We start from the raw sequence: 19,781 nt of genomic DNA, 5'->3' as shown, positions 1-19,781 counted from the left end.
TACCCACCATATACACTAAGAAAATAATTATGGACCCTCACAGTTTAATAATTGCAAAACATTATGTATATATACATCATTAAAATGTGTACATAGGTGCAACAATCTTTAAGGTTCAATGTGTCATGAATGAAACAATTACTAGAGCATTTATTTAGTGACGAGCAGCAGAATTTTGACCAGAGATATGAGACCAGTAATAAGAACTAAAAACCATCAATATCATACAAAAAGGCATTTTTTATTCTCTACGCATCAGTAATAATACTTCATAAGCTCAAAATCCAAAACTTAATTCCTTTCATATAATTTCAATATGGTAACTGAAGTGACTTGTGATAGCAAACAACTTCTAAAACCTATCTAAGTGTTTACTTAAGGGTGGTTGTACATCAGATGTTTGCAGAATAGCAGTTACAAGCAGCAGTGGAACAGGCCATGCAAAACCAGGAGAAATCAGCATTGCCGTCCACCCATATGCACCAACTACAGCTCGCGTTTGCTGCACACAAAAACCATTGAGGAAAATTATTATGTGAGCCAATTCCAAAAGGGAAAACAAAACATTTCAGCATAAAATGAGCGCACACTCACTTGTGCATGAAGGTAGATAACCCCAAGACAAGCTGCAAGTAAAACTTTTCTCAACCATCGCTTGGAAACAATGTTATCTAGATCCTGTTCTGACTTCTCGACCTTGCATTTCTGCTCCGCTGAATGCTTTTTGACATAAAACGATGAATAGACTCGAACCAGCGATTGTTCAATAAATAGAGCTGACACAATGAGGAAGGTTGGCACTAAAATCATGTAAAGATACAAAAGAACAATGACTATGACATCGGGCACTCCTAGATCCCTCTTGAATTTAGCATGATGCTCCGTTATGTTATTAATTGACCATCCCATCACCGACATGCTGCCCACTTGATAATCATCCCCAAGAACATTTCCCCAGAACCAGGGCATGCACATCAAATAAATAATGATGAAGAATTCTGCCCACCATATTTTTGTTGTGGCTTCGTATGTTTGTAATAATACCTTTCTTAGCATCGTAAAGCTGTTACTTTTAGACGATAATTGGCTGTGATAGCCATTTCTCATTTGATAGAAGTGGAGCTTTTGTATAAGAAGGAACGACAACAAAACACCAAAGGCTGTCCACAACAAAGGTTTGTAGAGATCATCCCATACAATTCCCATTACAAAGAATTCCTTCAAGGTCCAGCCCAAACTTTTTAACTGGGCACTACCAGAAAATGGCCTCAAATCACTAACTATCTGCCTTCCTGACATAGTAATGGCTACAACCTGTAAGAGAAAACGAGTCGGGGAAGGATCCATGTAGTTCGTCATGTTCAATGGTGAAACCAAATAGATAACATTATCACTTGCCTTGAATGACTCTTGTAGCTCAAACTCGATAAGAGGAGTGAAAAGATCTCTATCACTATCATACACAAGTGCTTTTGCCAATATCACCAATTCGTTGGAGAAAACTAGAGCTCTCACAGAATTATGAACATTGGCAGACATGAAGGAAAATGTTCTCCTCTGCATCTTCTGAGAATCAAGCGGATGTGTTACAAGAACAAAACTATTAGTGCCAGAGGCACGGTTGTCAGCATCCATATCAGCAAGAGAAAGGTCCAAAAAGGATGTATATCCATGATCGATCGCTATAATTCGTAAGACTCTATTCTCTTTCCAGTCCCCCATTTCCCATTCCCAAAATTCTCCAACATCCTTTGATAAACTTCGGACGTGATGCTTAAGCAGGTTCTTTCCAAACTGGCAGTGAAGATGTCCACACAAATAAGCTGATATATTATGCTTTGCAAAGATATCTTCAGGGCGACTTCCATTCTCAGAGCCAGCAATAAATGTAGTTGTAAAATGACCATATACTAACTTCGTTATCTTACCTGGATGACTGTCATCCCACTGACTGAGATCCTTATTCAAAGTCTCATGGTGTTCATCTTTGGCATGTCCAAATAAGTTGCATGGTCCACGTAGTCCAATTTCCATAGAATAGTCTATCCCAACAAATAAATGCTTCCATTCGCCAGTCTAGAGAAACTTCAAGAGATAAAAGATAAGTTCGCCTTACAGATGACGACAACCGAAATAGAATATTATTTAATCTGTGGTTCGGGGGATCCCTGAGAAATGGCGGACCGTAATCATTCATCACATAATAGATCATTCTCTACATTTCCTCAAGATGATCTATTATGCTTAATAATATATTGTTTTGATGATTTGCTTATCACAAGATCATTAAATACAAAGATAAGGCAACTTAGATATGACTTAAAAACCACAATGAAAATGACTGATTTAAATCAGTCTACTACAAATGATTCAAATGGAGAAATATTTGTCAGCCAAACACAGGAATCTGAAGTAGCTTCTTCAAACTTATGACATGTCAAATTGTATGTCTCTTTCTTATCCTGTGGGTTCCACCCCAAGGCTCTTTTGACTATTTGAGAATAGTACAAAACATGGGCAATTGATTAGGCCTTGTCTTCATTTCCCTTACACCACACTTGATTTGTCCCACACACACACATATGTATGTGTGGTGAGTATTCTCAGTCAACTCTCCAGTGCTTCCAAGACAAAGTCATCGGCAAGCATCGCATCAAGTTCTCAAGTATTTGTTCAAAACTTTAGAATATGATCTTTCATTCATATTCATTGATACAAGACATTATTACCAGTAATATCCTAAGCCTTGTTGCTCTCTGCATCTTTCTTTCTTTTCATACTGACATTGCTATCTGTTTGTTGCTGATGTCAAATAGTTTTTCTCGCGGTCAGCAAGAATTTCTGACATAAGAGTGGTTTGAATGAGCTTGAAGTATTATCAAGGTCTATACCAGCACAGTCAATGTGGCCTCCCAGAGGGATTCAATCTCGGGGTCATCAAACCTATCCCTCAGGATAGAGCCAAACGCAACCAATATATGGAGGCCTTCTTAATGCCTCTTACAGCATCATTAGCAAATAGACTCTGATAGTCTGATAGTCTTGCTAAATAGAGCTTTGGAGCGGCCCAGATAAATCCATGATATGGGCATATGTTGCAAAGTTAAGCACAACAAAACATTTGAAGTTTGTATGGAAGGTCTACTGAAAAGCATCAGTAATGAGTGGACGGCATTAGCAAATAGACTCTGATAGTCTGATAGTCTTGCTAAATAGAGCTTTGGAGCGGCCCAGATAAATCCATGATATGGGCATATGTTGCAAAGTTAAGCACAACAAAACATTTGAAGTTTGTCTGGAAGGTCTACTGAAAAGCATCAGTAATGAGTGGACGGCAATGCATGGCCACAAAGTGACCCATTTGAGCCTTTGACTTTGATTGTGGCTTTTTCATGGACCACACAGCAGAGGGCAATATCTCTGTGAAAGACTTCCCAATGGTATCAAATCCTGAGTTAAGCTTAGAGACACCTATGGGAACCTAAAGGTTTCGTGATGTTTCAGGTCCATCATTAAGCTCAGAATCAATCTGTGAAACCTGGCAGAAAAGTTTCTTGAATGTATTAGATGGTACCAGATGCATTCTGAAACTTATTACAGAATTGTGACATCTCATCAAAGGGTTACCTGACAGTACAGAAATATTAATAAATTTTCAAAAGGAGGTATGATATCTTGCCGAAGGGTTTTGCGATGGTATCAAATGTATAATGAAGCTTAGAACTGCAATCCAAGATCCCGCCGAAATGTTCAATGATGGTATGAAACGCATTACTAAGCTGTAACAAACTGGAGGGCAACATTTCACCTAAAGTGTTCGCAATGATATCACAGACACCTACTATTACAGTATCAAAGATTGATGATACTGCTGATGAATCCACAATAAAATGCCTCTATAGATTAGCTAGCCTTACATCAAGGCTTCGCTTTTCTGTAAATTGCAGACGGGAACATTGAATACATGTCTTGCCACAATGTCCCAAATTTCAGGAATTGTACACATTTCATATGATAATTCAGAAAAGAAAAACACAAGTAGAAGTAACCTCACCTTCAGGGTTATGCTCTGAACAGTTGCAGTGCGATTCAAACGAGCACTGATACTATACTTAGAGAAGTAATCAACTTGGGAGCCAACTTTAGGAACCCCAAATTTGTCATGGTTTCCTCGCACATCAAAAAACACATTCTCCGGTAACCCACTTTTAACGATGACCCAATCCATAGCGTCTTTATATTGGATCCATTCCAATTCATCCTGCTGCATCGCCATCCGGTCCTTGCTTTTCCCATCTGTACTAAAATCGATCATTTTAACAATTATTTTTTCAGGTTAAACATGTGGTCATTCTATTAACTTCATCAAGAGTCAAATAATATAAACACCAAATAAAGCATCAATTTTACCATATGGCTAATTGATTAAGTATTTTAACAATAGTAATATTTCATTCATTGCTTCACATGCAACATCACTCATTGCTGGAAATTCAAAATGATTCTTTGACTGGCATGAACAATCATTGGTTTCTTGATGCATAACATCAGTCATTTCTTGACATAAACCATTGCTCGTTGCTCGGGATTCAACTTCATTCTTCAAGTGAGACAGACCAATCATCCATTTCTTAACACTTAACGTCATGCATCGCTTGACAATCAAAATAATTCATTGCTTGGCTTTAACAACCAGTCTCTGCTTGAAATTTACCGAAAGGAAAGATCATCAACACACCCCTAACTTTATAAATTTACCTGAACACCTCTACACTTCCCCAAAATACCAGATTATCCCTATGTCTCAAATATTTCCAGAAATGATCAGAGTACCACAAAGTTTCCAAAAAAATTGCATTCCATCACTTCCGAACCCACATGAAGTCATTGGAAAACCTGCAACTTTATATTCGTTTAAAAAAACAATAAAAAACGATCGATTGATCCATCGAATGCCTAACCTGTAAGGTCGCCAGTGATTATTACAATATCAGGTCGGATTAAGGCAAGGATGGGAGGGATGATCTTCTTGAAAGAGAGAGATCGATGGGGGTGGTATGAACTAAAATGAAGGTCAGAGAGCTGAACAATCCACACCAGACCACTGTCTCTGTCTCCTCTCGAAGGAACCTCCAAGAGCTCTCTGTTTCTATCACCGCCGCCAACAGAATGAGCTGGGTGGGAAAGGCTGCTACTGAATAAAACCATGAAGCAAAAGATCAATAGGGTTGTCGGGAGCAGGGTGATTGTGCAACCAGAGGCGGCGGCCATGGACACACTAGAGGTCGATCGGTAGCAGCAGAACAGGAATCAGAGGGAATGTTGTGGGAGAAATTTTTTGTGATTTGATGAATCAATGGCTCTGAAACAGAGGTTATGCTGGTGAAGACTCGATCATCAGAGGAAAATTTTGGAAATGGCTCCAAAAACAGGGGGAATGTGGGCAATATACAGAGGGGGTTATGAATGTGAAGGCTCTGAATCTGAAATACAAGACAAATCATATACACTATAATCATAATCATAATCATAATCATAATCATAATCATAATCATAATCATAATCATAATTGTAATCATAATCATAATCGTAATTGTAATTGTAATTGTAATCGTATTCATAACCCTACCCCTAACACCAATCCTATCCCTAACCCTAATCCGAATCCTATTCATGGAAAGCTTCAAATGTATTGGGCTTGATGGAGAGATGGAAGGAATGAATGTGATGATACTTGTAAGTTGTCACTTAGAGAAGGCATGAAAGATCGCCGTTTGTGCATTGCAAGACATATCCAATTCGCGGAGGAATAAAATTTGATGGGTCCTCGAGAATTACCCCTTCTCGAGACCATATCACTTTGTTGTCGAGTTTGCGTGAGACTGAAAAGGGTTACCTAGTATGTACATGCTTACAATTCCAAAAAAGCCCTCCCGTTGATAATCCTAATCCTAATAATGGAAAGCTTCAAATGTATTGGGTTTGACGTTCCATCTTATCAGAGATCGAAGGAATGGATGTGATGATACTTGTCACTTAGAAGGCATGAATTGTGCATTGCACGACATCTCCCCTACGTGGAGAAATAAAATTGATGGGTCCTCGAGAATTACCTCTTCTCGAGACCATATCACTTTGTCGTCAAGATTGAGGCGAGGGAAAAGGATTACCTAAGACATGCTTAAGGTTCCAAAGAAAGACCATCCCATTGATTTCCTTGGATTGCATGGAAAAGCAAGTAGACATATTCAAAAAACACATAAAAGCAAAACGTTTGGCATCGGATGGATCCAATATATGAAGAAGTGGTTTATAGAATGGGATGCATCACATTTTGCTTTCACACATCATATTACATATGTTGCACCGAAGTTCAAAACCATCTTCTTTGAATGAGGAACCACATTTAACGATGCCATAAAGTACACCGGTACAAGTTATAACCCATCCATTTGTTCAACATTTGTAACATTGCTTCTGTACGACTTAGACATAGCTCACATTCGCTTTGATATGAGTCGGGGCTTTGGTGCATAGGTGAGGAGACTCTAGTGACCATGCATATTTTCCCTTAGCAAGTTCAAGAGTAAATTTATCACATATTGTACTATGTTTGAGTTTGCTTTCCACACACTATCAATCCAATCCACTCCCTAGATACATTCCTCTCACAATCTTAATGTGCATTCTTGATTTCGATTTTTATGCATAAAATTCTTGAACATCAATAAGCACTACTCAATTCCACACACTCTGGCAAATATAAGTTCACTTTTCTTTCACATATCATATTTGAACTCCAAAGACAATAATAATGTCCATTTATTTGATTGTGTGCTTGTAACCTATATTTTAAGATGATATGAGAATGCAAAGACCCTTGTTGAACAATCCAATTTGCAATATTGTGGATGTCATGGCAAGGTAAACCTCTAAATATGTTATAAGGCAAAGGGACATCAAAGTAATTCTAAGGTGCACATTGAGCTCATTTGCGAGAAGTAAATTGTAATAAATCTATTTTTCATTCATCATATGTAAGCATATATTTGTCTAGGTGCGAAGAAAACCTTTTGTATACTAGTCTCGCCTTACAATCATCTACAAACCAATCATATTGTACATAAATTTCCATTTGCACTAATTCTCAATATAGAGTTATTCTAAAAAATCTCTTAGATTCTAAAGTCTTCATTTATTTCTTCATCTCTTCCTCCACTAAGCCTATTTCTTTATCTTCTTCAACAATGTTCATCAAGAATATGAAGTTGAATAATCGATCCATTGCAAGATTCATTCAAGCTCACTCCTTCTTCTAGCAAGTCCTTTTATTTGATATATTAATGGACAGAGATAAGTGCAAGGGAGTTGATTTGCTCGCTCGAGAAGTAGCATTCCATCCACAATGAGTAAATTTGAGTCGGTAGATCTGTTTGGATCCTCCTATTGATCAACTAGCTTTAAATGTTTACTTTTGCACATGTTCTACCTTTTTATAGTTCATGCTACATCGTCCTAATGATACCTCAAATCTTGATGATCAAATGCTATGAGGTGGGGTTTTCGGGGGTGGGGCATCTGTAGAGGGAAGTGATGGGCATTTTTGATGAAACAAAGAAAAGCTAAGGAGAGTGAGGCACATTTTCGATGAAGTAAAGAAAAGGTCGAGAAAGTGAGGGGCATTTTCTGATGAATCAAAGAAAAGCTCGGTAGGGCGAGACGCATTTTCGATGAAATAAAGAAACGCTCAAGAAAAGTGAAGGGCATTTCGGGTGAAATATAGAAAAGCTCAGGAGAGTGAGTGAGGCGCAGTTTCGATGAGATTAAAGAGAGAAGCTCAGGAGAGTGAGGGGCATTTTCGATGAAATAAAGAAAAGCTCAAGAAAGTGAGGGGCATTTCCGATGGAATAAAGAAAAGCTCAGGGGTGTGTTTTTTTTCTTCTTCCAAAAGTATTATTCTTTTTCATTTGTTCTGTTTGTTCTGAATCACAGAGACATAGCTGATGATCCCTCCTCCATGTGTGTCCATGGAGCCACACAGTATCAGGTAATTCCCCCATTGCAGAGTTTCTTGCTTATATATATATATATATATATATTCTGATGGTTTCTAGTTAGCCCGCTCATGGCTTTTGTCTCTCTGTCGTTCTAACATTGGTTCATTCATTGAAAATTTTGTGTTTATCCTTTGCTTTGTTCGTGTGTCCTCTCACTTTGGTTGTAGACATATCAAATGCATAAGAAAATTGACTTACATAATCTCTTTTGTTCCTTCATTTTCTATTTCTTGGTGTAAGCATACTTTGTTCATTTACATTTGCATTTCACATATGCAGTACACATGTGTCTTTGTATGTATCTGTCAGGCATGGACATATGCACTGCATCATGATTCTAACCTGATATCCACATCCATGCATATTTCTCTTCATGTGTATCTATGCATTGCCATATACATCTTGAACCTATTTGTTTATATAATCGTATGTATATATGTATTCACATTACAGTTTCCCAATTTATCCCGGTATGCACTTATGCGCCACACCATGACTCATTGCTTCTAACCTCCATAGATTCATATATTCATTCTTTCTGTAGATCCACAGATTCAAATGCATTTACATAGGACTCACATACAAATCTAATCATTCTTAGTGCCCACACTCAAGCATTTTGCTTCGTTCATCTTCAGGAATAGATTATCACATGATAATAGAAGAAATATTGTTGTGGGCCACTAGTTTATTTCCTTCATTATTTTGTTTTACATGAAACATTTGATTTAGATGAAAATTGTTGACTTTTACTGCTCCATTACAGCATTGAATGCTTCCTCACTCGTCTTTGATTTTTCCGATGACGATGGCATCTGGAAACATAATCAGGCACGGTGTGGATGCTACAGAGACGTTACTTGCACCATTGCAAGATTTACCTCCTGTTGAATTTGCATTTGCATATGGTTCTGGTGTATTTGAGCAGCCGGGGAATTCACATTTAGCAAGAAACGAGGTATGGATTCTATCTTAACTTGTGTAAGTGATGGTCATTCCGGTTAATGCTATCTATGCTACCATATGGTGAAAATAATTTCTCATGACATTTTTCTAATTGAAAGTATAAGGTTTTGGAACCAATACAGTTATTTGTTCCATGGTTTGACTTTTGCTTTTGTCGTTCACTGGTTTGTGTCAAGGTTGATCTTAGTGTTTTTATATGTTTCCTGTTTCCTGCTGTTTCTTGCATTTATTCTATCCTCCTTTTTAATTGCTTTTGCTTGTAGGCAATAACTGGTTTTCTTTAAAAGCGATCTTAAGAATTTTTTATACGTTTCCTTTGTTTTTTCATAATGTTTTTTCTGTTGCTTCTTTATTCTTCTTTCTTAATTATGTAAATCCAGTATGTACTGATATTGAAGAGAGGTTCTTTTGATGAAAATGGCACAAATTTTGACATGGATGATTGTCAATGATGGGTTGAGCAGGCACCTATGGTAGATTACATTCTTGGGGTCAAAGCTCCAGTGTGTTGGCATTCTGAGGTGATCCTCTTCATTTCATTCTTTGTGTTGCATACACCTTGCCTCTCAAAATTGAATATAATTGATTTCATTACTGCAGAATATAGAGAGGAACCGACACCATTATAATTCGTGGCTTGCATATTTTGGAGGCAAAGGGGTAATTTTATTTGTATTACGTTGTTAAGGTGCATTTTTCCATTATAAGAGCGAGAATTGTCCCATCAACACTAAAACATTATGCCTTGACCTAGGTTTCATTGATTGCAGACAAAATTGGTGCTGGAGTACACTTCAATGCATTTGTACCTTGGAATGGGAAGGTCAGTACTTTTGTTTGGCTTTGGCTTTGGCTTTTAGTTGATTTAGTATTTCACATCTTTGTTTATTTCACGATGTTTTTTTTTTCCACTATTTGCAGATGATTAAATATGGTGTTATTAGCATGGATTATCTTGTTCAAGATATACTATTGTGGAAATCACTTTACATCAGTGGCAGGCTTCAAAAACCTGTATGTTGTGTTTCATATAGCACATGACATAAAAACATATTTACAGATTGAATATCAACATGGACATCAAGTGTATTTTACAGATTGAATAACATGTGATGTCCAGGTATGGGAAACTTCACGCATTTGTTCATTCTGTAGGTGAAAATTCTTGCTGATGATTGGGATATTGCAAAGGTGAACCGAGTTAATTTACAAGCTGCAGCCTCAGCTGCATTACTACTTCTTCCTGCTGAGTTTTCAGAGGTTTTCTATTTAGTTTCAACTTCTTTCTTTGAATAATGAATCAAGAGTTAAAAGGATATGGGCATTTTTTTCATGGTATTTTCATAGATTGATATAGAATCATGTTATGGCGTGTATGCTTTTCATTTTAGTGATATCTGAATGAGTTTGTTATGATATGACCTGTGCTAATGCTATTCCTTTGAAGCAATGATAGATAGAAGTTTATTCTTGACCACTCAGAAATATTAGTCACCAGAACCTCTATTATTAAAACATGAAACTGAAGTAGTGCAATGTATATATAGAGAGATAAAATTGTAAGGTAATTATAACATGGTTCATATGTAGGAAGAACTGTACCGAAAGATATGTGGACTTTCATATATGGGGGATGTGAGAATGATATTTGCAGAAGACAAAAACAAGGTATGTAATTAGGCAATTTGAAATATAAAGATACTTTCACATAACTTAAAACAAGGTTCAGTCTCATCTCCATCTAACAAATTTCAGGTGAAAAGAATAGTTCAAGGTAATGCCAAACGTTTTCATTCGCTATATCATAGCCCCCTGTGTCACATTGCTGCGTCAGGGATGCTCCATCTACCATCATCCTATGGGAACCTTGGATCCATTCTAAGAAGGGTGAAAAAACGAATTGCCCTATTGCATTCATGCACATATAAGATATGAGTAAACTCAAGGATTATATAAAAAGATTGTGTTTATAGGATTGCAGTCAGCATGCGAATGATTTTCTAGTGAGTTCACTTCCAGACACTGTGTTGCATAAAATGGTGCCAAGTAATAATGGAATGGCAACTAGGACCACAGGTATTTTTCTTTTGATGAGAATATGTTAAGTTCTATCTATATTTTTTGCCTTAATTCTTCACATGTCAATAACAAAGAAGTTCATTTATTGTAGGAGAGAAAGAGAATAGTATTCCTCTAGGAGACCCAGTGAAGAGTCTACAGAGAGCAATTCGAAGTACTGTTCGTGTGTCGAGCATGAAGCAGGTAGCGTCAGGATTGTTGGCTGCAGGGGGCATGAATTCAATGCGGTATTTATGGAAGAAGGCTACGAAGGCATGGCGTTCGAGGTTGTAAAGCAATGAGTGAAATGGTTCTAATACAATTTTGGGTTAAGAGTACTAATATGCTCCACTTGGTTGTATGCATGGTCAGTATGTTTCTTTTGAAACAGACCATATGTCTGGATTATGCCTTATATGAAGCACGATTTCATTGGGTTGTACGATTATGATAAATTGTGATAAATATATAGTAGACACATGAGGGATCCACTATATCTTATCGTATTAGTAATGCTATTGTACTATGCTATATCGTTGAAATTGAACAGCATAGAATTCATGAGACCCCTGGCTTTCGAGGTTGTAAAGCAATGAGTGAAATCATTCTAATACAATTTTGGGTTAAGAGTAATAATATGCCCCTCTTGGTTGAATGCATGGTCAATATGTTTCTTTTGAAACAGAACGTATGTCTGGATTATGCCTTATATGAAGCACGATTTCATTGGGTTGTACAATTATGATAAATTGTGATAAATATATCATAGACACATGAGGGATCCACTATATCTTATCGTATTAGTAATGTATTAGTAATGCTATTGTACTATGCTATATCGTTGAAATTGAAGAGCATAGAATTCATGAGACCCCCAAGGCATTTTGAACATTCTTGGGGAATGGAATGTCAACACCGTTTCTTGAGAATGGAATGTCAACAATGTTTCTTGAGAATGGAGTGTCAACATTGTTTCTGAAGAATGGAATGTCAACACAGTTGGCATACTTGATATACTCGAGCACTATTGGTATTCTCAAGCCAAGAGAAAATCTGAATTGTTGTCTCGTCTTGGATGAAAACAAAGCAGAATAAATATAAATAGATCAATAAAACCCCCTTAAGGTACTAGATATTCTCATTAGCTAAGTGCTTATTTTGTGGTCTTACGCGGATATGAATTTCTGCCTTTGACTTCCAACATGGGTCAAACCTACCTGAAGAGAGCCGGAAAGCACCTTTGATGTTGAGTGATAATGGCATTGATTTGTCAATATCAAGAGTGGTGGGGTTATGGTTAACTTTGAGAGGTGTACCCTGGTTATCCTTTGACCAATAGGATATGGACACAAACTGAATGGTTTAGCACTAATGGGTGGACCCAAGAATGGAATGCTTAGTTTGGTTTGAGATTAATTTTGTCTATTGAGTGCTTGCTTCTTTCACATTAAACTATGGAGAGAATATAGGTAAGGATGTGCTAAGATGAATGACCAATTTTGTATGGGATGTGCAGTGATGCAACAAAAGAGCCACAATGAAGTGTGATACGAAAAAGGCAACAAGGCTTGCCCCATCACTATTGACATATATGTATATTCTAATCACACTGTTAAACTGGAAAATTTATAGGTGAAGGATACTCTTTAGCCTTTATGTTGTTTATTTATGTGAGCATGAGCATAGACGAATTTGTAGGACTTGGCAACTATAACAAGATAATATTTTGTTGAGCTCATCATCTTAAAGACACTCAATTCTTTGTTACGACAAGTCCCACAAAAAAGTTTGTACCTTCACCTTCCAATATTTAACTGAAAAAATTCAGAATGGTAATCATGAAGGGTATAGAATCATGATGGGATTACATATTACCCATGCATTAGCCATAGCAGTTGGCGAATGAGACAATCATCATCAGGGTCAAAAAGATCAAAACCCAAGTAGTAAATGGTATCAATCACCTTAGCATATCTAATTTCCGGTAATAATAAATCATTAATCCATTATTAACCTCGATCATTTATTCATTCAAATCTAACTTGCCAGTTAGAATTTGAATACCAACATAAGCACCCGATTATCATCATCAGGGTCAAAAAGATCAAAACCCAAGTAGTAAATGGTATCAATCACCTTAGCATATCTAATTTCCAGTAATAATAAATCATTAATCCATTAATAACCTCGATCGTTTATTCATTCAAATCTAACTTGCCAGTTAGAATTTGAATACCAACATAAGCACCCAATAATCATGATCACAAAAACATAGTTGCATATCTGAATTACTTTACCAACACAAGTACTCCACATTCCCCACCTGTCTCTTCAATTTAAAGGAAAACTTTCTATTAAACTAAGACATCACACAAGTGAGATTGGGATTTGAGTATTCAACAGTTTTCTGTTTTTTATTCACATGAAAAACTCTACAAAAAAAATTGGGTTTTTGAATCCATAATCATAATCATTCTAGGTAAAAACAATATCAACTTTATGTTGGTAATAAATAAAAGAAAAAGGAAAACAAAGATGGAGAGAGGCAAACGCGATCTTTTTCCTTGCACGCAACATTTGTTTCTGTGTATGTCAGTGAGCCCTACCAAAGAGAGCATGCAAGCTGTGGCGTGAGCTTTTACAACAGATTTTTCATAACATCTTCAAGGATATATCGATGCACAAGACGATGATGATGCCGATATATTAGAGAAAAGGGATCGAATGACACAATAATAAGCATCCGATAAAAATAATGACATCAGCAACAAGAAGACTTTGTAGCCGTTTCTGGTGTTGCCAAAGTCGGTCGAGAAATTGTGATAGTCGGTGCCTATAATAATAACATAATAATAATAATAGTGCAAAGCATTAGATCATTTGGGGTAAACATTTTATCTACCTCTGAGCATGTGTGTGTATGCATTACATATATACAATATAATATAAAGAACTTGTACATACATATCTTATATATATGTACAAATATATATATAATATAAGCTACAAGTTCTCTATATTTATGTTTACCTCTTGCTTCGTTGCAGCTTCGGAAAGTCTCTGCTTAATATCTCTTGAAATAGTGTAAAATACCTCCTCCACATTCATGTTCGTTTTTGCACTCTGAAAACGAAGATGAGGGCAGGGAAATATTAATTTAATTGACACCAGGTATTCCACTGTTTTACCCTTTATATAACCATGTTTAAAAGACAACCTAATGTTGAAAAAAAGATAAATTAATGTATAACAACTTTATAATAGACTTAACACATTCACAATAATAAAGCATTAAAAACTCACAGTCTCGAAGAAATTCAATCTGTACTCATTTGCCAAAGCTTGACCTTGTGCAGTAGTAACTGCCTGAGGAGGAATAAAGGAAGGTGTAGAATTAGTAAGAGATGGGAGCTATTCTTTAAGCCATATTGAACATTTTCTGAGAAGCAAACACTTTTTTTACCCTTTTGCTTTCATCCATGTCAGCTTTGTTTCCCACCAGAATTTTATTCACATTATCAGATGCATGTTGTTCAATATTTTTTATCCAATTTCGAATATCTGATATCTCTTCAGTCAAAGGCACAATATAAAACATTTTCCCACTGCAACAAAAAACAATTCCTTTCGCACTGTGTTTTCATTAGAATATACTCTAACTGTTCTTAAAATTTGGTCAGTTCTAATGCATACACCCATTGTGCTCCATAAGTAGATGTGTGTGTATCACACACACATACAGGTATCTCGGAGCTACATTGATGTATATTTCAATTGTTAAATTATATTGTCATTAAAACTAGATGTTTGTTAGCTCTCCTACCAAAAAGGATACTGTTAAAGGAAGACTCGTCTGTAACATCATAAACCAGGATGATGCCCATGGCTCCTCGGTAATAAGCTGTAAAGTACCAACTTCAAGACTCCTTGATGGTGATGATAATCACGACAAGATAACCATGATGATGATAAACACCATGATGGTGATGCTAAATGATGAAGTTGAAGATGAACACCATGATGGTGATGCCAAATGATGAAGTTGAAGATGTACTAAAATGATATACTGTATGGCATACTATGAATGATGAATGGCATATAATGAATGATGATGTATGATATGTGATGCATGATGAATTATGTACAATGAATGTTGATGTATGATGTGTGCAGCACAATGAACTACATATGTGCAATGAATGATGATGTATGATATGTGATGCACGATGAATTATCTAGAATGAATGTTGTTGTATGATGTGTGCAGCAGGATGAATTATGTACAATGAGTGCTGATGTATGACAATAACAAAAAAAAAAGTTCAGAATTTTGAGATTTTTAAAAGGGATACTATACCTGTGGTGATGGTCCTGAAACGCTCCTGACCTGCAGTATCCCAAATCTGTAGTTTAACTCTCTTTCCATCAAGCTCGATAGTTCGGATCTTGAAGTCAATCCTACAATAACAAATTAGCACAAGATCAGATGAGAGATCCACATATAGAAAATCTTGGAAACCCTAGAAAAGGGAAAACAAGAAAAGTCTTCAAAAAACGGAAGAAACCCTAAAATACTGAGGGGAGAGAGAGATAGGAGGGTGAAGGACGAACCCGATAGTTGTGATGAAGCTTGTGGTGAAGGTATCATCTGAGAATCGCAACAGCAAGCAACTCTTCCCTACGCCTGGAATGAGAATCAAAGAATCCACAGGACAGATAAGAGACACAGATGAGGAGGAAGAAGACTCGGAAGGGGAGATTCTGCGGGGATAAAGAAGAAGAAGAAGAAAAGGAAAACAAAAACAAAAAAAAGGAAGGAAGGAAGGAATGAGAAGATTAAGCAGAGGGGGGGAGACAAGGAAAGGAAAGGAAAAGCTTACCACTATCACCGATAAGGAGGAGTTTGACGAGGTAATCGTAATCTCGAGCTCGGGGGGCGGCTGAAGCTGCCATGGAGACAAGCACAGAGGAAAGGACAGAAACAGAGACAGACAGATAGAGAGAGAGAGAGAGAGAGAGAGAGAGAGAGAGAAGAAGAAGAAGAAGAAGAATGGGGGTGCTCTGTTTTGGACAGCTAACATGACCTTGAAAAACCAAAGGAGGATGATGATGATGATGGTGATGGTGATGGTGACATGTCAATGCTCGGGACCCAACCGGACCCGTAGCCCGACCGGCCCCGACCAATCAACACGCACACGAGGGGCGCCCCGGAAGGGGGGGGTGTCCACCATTGAAACAGATAGACACAACAACAAGAGAGAGAGAGAGAGAGAGACAAAGACAAAGACAGAGAGAGTTCTCCGCTCAGAAGGTTGCCCGATAGAGAGGAGGAGGTCATGGGTTCAAATCCCCCCTATGCACATTCCATAGTGGCATCTAGAAAATTAAGAGAATGTGTATGGAGTACTAACTGCCGAGGCGTGGATCACTCACTGGGTTTTGAATCCCGAGTTGTCAATTGCTAATGGGTTCGACCCCGACATTCCATTCCATAGCGCCTGGCATCTAGTAAATCAAGAGAATATGTATGGAGTAATAAAGTTGATAATGGGTTCAACCCCTGCATTCCACAGTGGTATCTAGTAAGTCAAGAGAATACATATGTATGGAGTAATAAAGTTTGGTAATGGGTTCGACCCCTACATTCCACAGTGGTATCTAGTAAGTCAAGAGAATACATATGTATGGAGTAATAAAGTTGATAATGGGTTCAACCCTTGCATTCCACAGTGGTATCTAGTAAGTCAAGAGAATACATATGTATGGAGTAATAAAGTTTGGTAATGGGTTCGACCCCTGCATTCCACAGTGGCATCTAGTAAGTCAAGAGAATACATATGTATGGAGTAATAAAGTTTGGTAATGGGTTCGACCCCTGCATTCCACAGTGGCATCTAGTAAGTCAAGAGAATACATATGTATGGAGTAATAAAGTTTGGTAATGGGTTCGACCCCTACATTCCATAGTGGCATCGAGTAAATCAAGAGAATAAGTACGGAGTAATAAAGAGGTGAGCTAATTGGGTTTTGAACCCAAGTTGTCAGTTAATTGGTATCGGGTTCAACTCCTACATTCCATAGTGCCATTTGGTCAATCAAGAGAATATATATTGGAGTAATAAGGAGGTGCGACAATTGGATTTCTAACCCAAGTTGTAGTGTTAGTAGTGTAACAACTTACCACTAGGGTAAGATAATTATAATAATATTTTTAAAAGAGAGAGAGAGATGCCATTGGCTATTATGAGATGACTCCATCTCCTATTTGGAGATTGTAACGTCACTAGTTTGGTACACTTGATGTGTGGCATGTAGTTTCAAATAAGTTATATACAATGCGGCAAATATATTATATGAAAAAAAGGGTAAATTTAACCATGGCCTTAATGCAGATCCGTAGAGGATGCCTCTCCCCCCCTCCAACAATATTTTCATCAATAAATTGCTTTTCAACGGGCCGATCATTAAGATCATACCACTCCATCAGGTCCATAACCATAACAAGGAAAAGGAAAAACAACCCACAAAGAGGATACTAGGAAAGCAATGTCTACCCTAGAATGCCTCCCTCATTCCATAGGGTAAGACATAGAGAGCATTGCATGCTCATACCTATGGATATAGAGATGGAGAGGCATAACATTGCAATATACATGAGAATTAACTTTCAAGAGAATGTTGAGAAGCACATGCTCAATTAGTTTTTTTTTTCCCAAAAAAACACTACTTCACACTAGTTAGCAAAGAATCCACAATGGGATCAACATATACAACTTGGAGGAACAACGCCAAAACCATCAAACAAAAAACAACAAAAACTCACCCGACCCGTAACTCCAACAAGACTGAAATAAATCCCATTTTACCCTGACTCTACATCTCCCAACTAACTCTTTTCTAGCAACATTATCCGGGTAACATGACTATACTAACCCACTTTTTAGTTTTACTTGTGTATACAATCAAAAGAAAACCTATGTTCTTTTATGAATTTTGGATGAACAAACGGTCATATGATAGCTACTAATCATATATCAATATGAATTGATTCTCTAGAGAAAAAGAATTATTGTTTTCTTTGTTAACTCATTTACCAATGACCCATCCAATGGGAGGGTTGTGCTTGTTTTTTCTTTACATATGTAAGAGTGTGTTGGTGTCAATAAAATTTTCATGTATTCCTCCTATAGATAGAACTCTTCAAGGCTGAATAGTTTGGATGATATAACACGACTCAAATTTACGATTCTATCCATTCCAAGTGTCCTCAAATTTCCAAATGAAAAAAAGGTATCAAGGTACGTTGTGGATAGAATAGCAATTATCTTTCTAAGATTGTATTTCACTAGAAGCTGACACACATGTGCACATGTGCTCTGTAGTTATCCTACTCATTTGACTGTCAACTTATGTTTTTTATTGTAGATTTGAGGTCCGCTTATGTTCTCAATTCAAACTATACATCCCGCATACCAAAAGTGTCTTACCCCACACATTTTAGACTTTGATCGCGTCAAGGTTATAATACTATTCCAAAGTACTCGACACTCACTTCAAATTAATATCGGATCCTCTTTACCTTGTTGTCACTTGGGAGTTAAATCGTTCCGATTTGACATACTTTCAATATTGATTTTACTATTAGTTAGTGATTATATAATGCTACCAATGAATAGAATCATCATGTCTTCTTCATAATACAATGCTATATTTGCTCCTATTTTCTGTGCTAAAAGACCTCTCTATTGGCCATCCTAAAAACATCTCTTTTGAAGATATAGTTCCTTCCATGGATTAAAGTAATGCATATTTACTTTTCAATCATGTCCAAATCTAAGGTGGCAGAGACTAATTCAAAGATTGGGAGAGAGAAAAAAAAGGAGAAATGTGTTTGAATGATTTTGGTTCCTTTTTTTCCATCGTTCCACGACAACATACGTTTTTGTTATATGTATATTGTCTTAACTACATTGATCGTTATTTTAGTTAATAATATCTCAAATTGGAAACATGAAGAATTATATGATTGCATTTTAATCCTTGCACTTGATAAAATTTGTCAATCTAAATGTTTTAAAGCCATTTTGAGGATCAAATATTAGTGTGCATGATCGCAAAACTAAAATTATGTATTATGAATGGTACATCAAACCCATTAGAATCCAAAACCTTGACATTGTAAAGAAGAAAACGTTTTTTTATGCACACGACTTTTAGAAATGTTTAATGGGATGACCTCTTAAACTTATAAGCAATAATTCGTTGAGGATCTAAAGTTTTTTATAGAATATATAACAACAATTAGTTCACATTGTTTGTTAATAGGTAACTTGTTTCGACCGTTACCTGAGACTTGAACACCTAAGCTTTAGGTTTTTAAAAGCACAAGCTTTATTACTACAAAATCATGGTTGCAACCTACCCCTAACCACCAAATTGATCAAAGATTGGAACATCACCATAGATACATTCATCGCGATTTAATGGAACAATGCCGACCATTTACCCTTGTGCCACTATTCAAAGCATTAATTGAGCTTTGTGTCCAAAAATTGAAGTGACGCAACAAATTTGTCCACAAGGATTGGCGATCAATTTATAACATCTACAAAACCTTTTCTTCCCCTTTGTTGGGTCATGGAAATTCTTTGTGGTAGATCGACAGATCCAAGGGATGGTGGAAGGAAAGACGTATTC

The 19,781-nt window shown here is 36.8% G+C and overlaps 3 protein-coding genes across 5 annotated transcripts; 1 reads left to right on the top strand and 2 right to left on the bottom strand.

The window, feature by feature from the left end:
- Positions 1 to 222: 222 nt before the first annotated feature.
- LOC147859351 (putative metallophosphoesterase At3g03305) lies at positions 223 to 5,320 on the bottom strand. The gene is made up of 4 exons (XM_087325941.1): positions 4,962 to 5,320; positions 4,055 to 4,296; positions 595 to 2,076; positions 223 to 502 (listed from the first exon to the last, which is right to left on the bottom strand). The coding sequence occupies exons 1-4, from the start codon at positions 5,269 to 5,271 to the stop codon at positions 353 to 355; spliced, it is 2,184 nt and encodes a 727-aa protein (XP_087182067.1). The 5' UTR covers positions 5,272 to 5,320; the 3' UTR covers positions 223 to 352.
- A 2,658-nt stretch (positions 5,321 to 7,978) lies between these two features.
- LOC147859350 (translocator assembly/maintenance protein) lies at positions 7,979 to 11,952 on the top strand. 3 transcript variants are annotated; one of them, XM_087326567.1, is made up of 12 exons: positions 7,979 to 8,047; positions 8,824 to 9,015; positions 9,488 to 9,544; positions 9,624 to 9,683; positions 9,778 to 9,846; positions 9,945 to 10,037; positions 10,179 to 10,283; positions 10,614 to 10,691; positions 10,779 to 10,910; positions 10,997 to 11,099; positions 11,194 to 11,368; positions 11,663 to 11,952. In XM_087326567.1, the coding sequence occupies exons 2-12, from the start codon at positions 8,830 to 8,832 to the stop codon at positions 11,667 to 11,669; spliced, it is 1,065 nt and encodes a 354-aa protein (XP_087182693.1). In that variant the 5' UTR covers positions 7,979 to 8,047; positions 8,824 to 8,829; the 3' UTR covers positions 11,670 to 11,952. The 3 variants fall into 3 exon arrangements, with proteins under 3 accessions (XP_087182693.1, XP_087182694.1, XP_087182692.1); XM_087326568.1 differs by having other exon boundaries at positions 7,990 to 8,047; positions 8,889 to 9,015; positions 11,194 to 11,714; XM_087326566.1 differs by lacking the exon at positions 7,979 to 8,047 and having other exon boundaries at positions 11,194 to 11,714.
- Positions 11,953 to 13,468: 1,516 nt separating this feature from the next.
- Positions 13,469 to 16,113, bottom strand: LOC147859349 (ras-related protein RAB1BV-like). The gene is made up of 8 exons (XM_087325797.1): positions 15,962 to 16,113; positions 15,693 to 15,765; positions 15,439 to 15,539; positions 14,917 to 14,982; positions 14,545 to 14,642; positions 14,385 to 14,447; positions 14,112 to 14,204; positions 13,469 to 13,914 (listed from the first exon to the last, which is right to left on the bottom strand). Exons 1-8 carry the CDS (start codon positions 16,032 to 16,034, stop codon positions 13,843 to 13,845), a joined length of 639 nt encoding a protein of 212 aa, XP_087181923.1. The 5' UTR covers positions 16,035 to 16,113; the 3' UTR covers positions 13,469 to 13,842.
- Positions 16,114 to 19,781: the final 3,668 nt, after the last annotated feature.

This window comes from Azolla caroliniana, unplaced genomic scaffold, assembly GCF_043228905.1.
Source record: "Azolla caroliniana isolate FFs.n. ecotype wild unplaced genomic scaffold, voAzoCaro1.0.p SCAF_10, whole genome shotgun sequence".
Taxonomy (NCBI): domain Eukaryota; kingdom Viridiplantae; phylum Streptophyta; class Polypodiopsida; order Salviniales; family Salviniaceae; genus Azolla; species Azolla caroliniana.
Note: the sequence above shows the minus strand (reverse complement) of the source record. Positions and strands in the feature narration are given on the sequence as shown.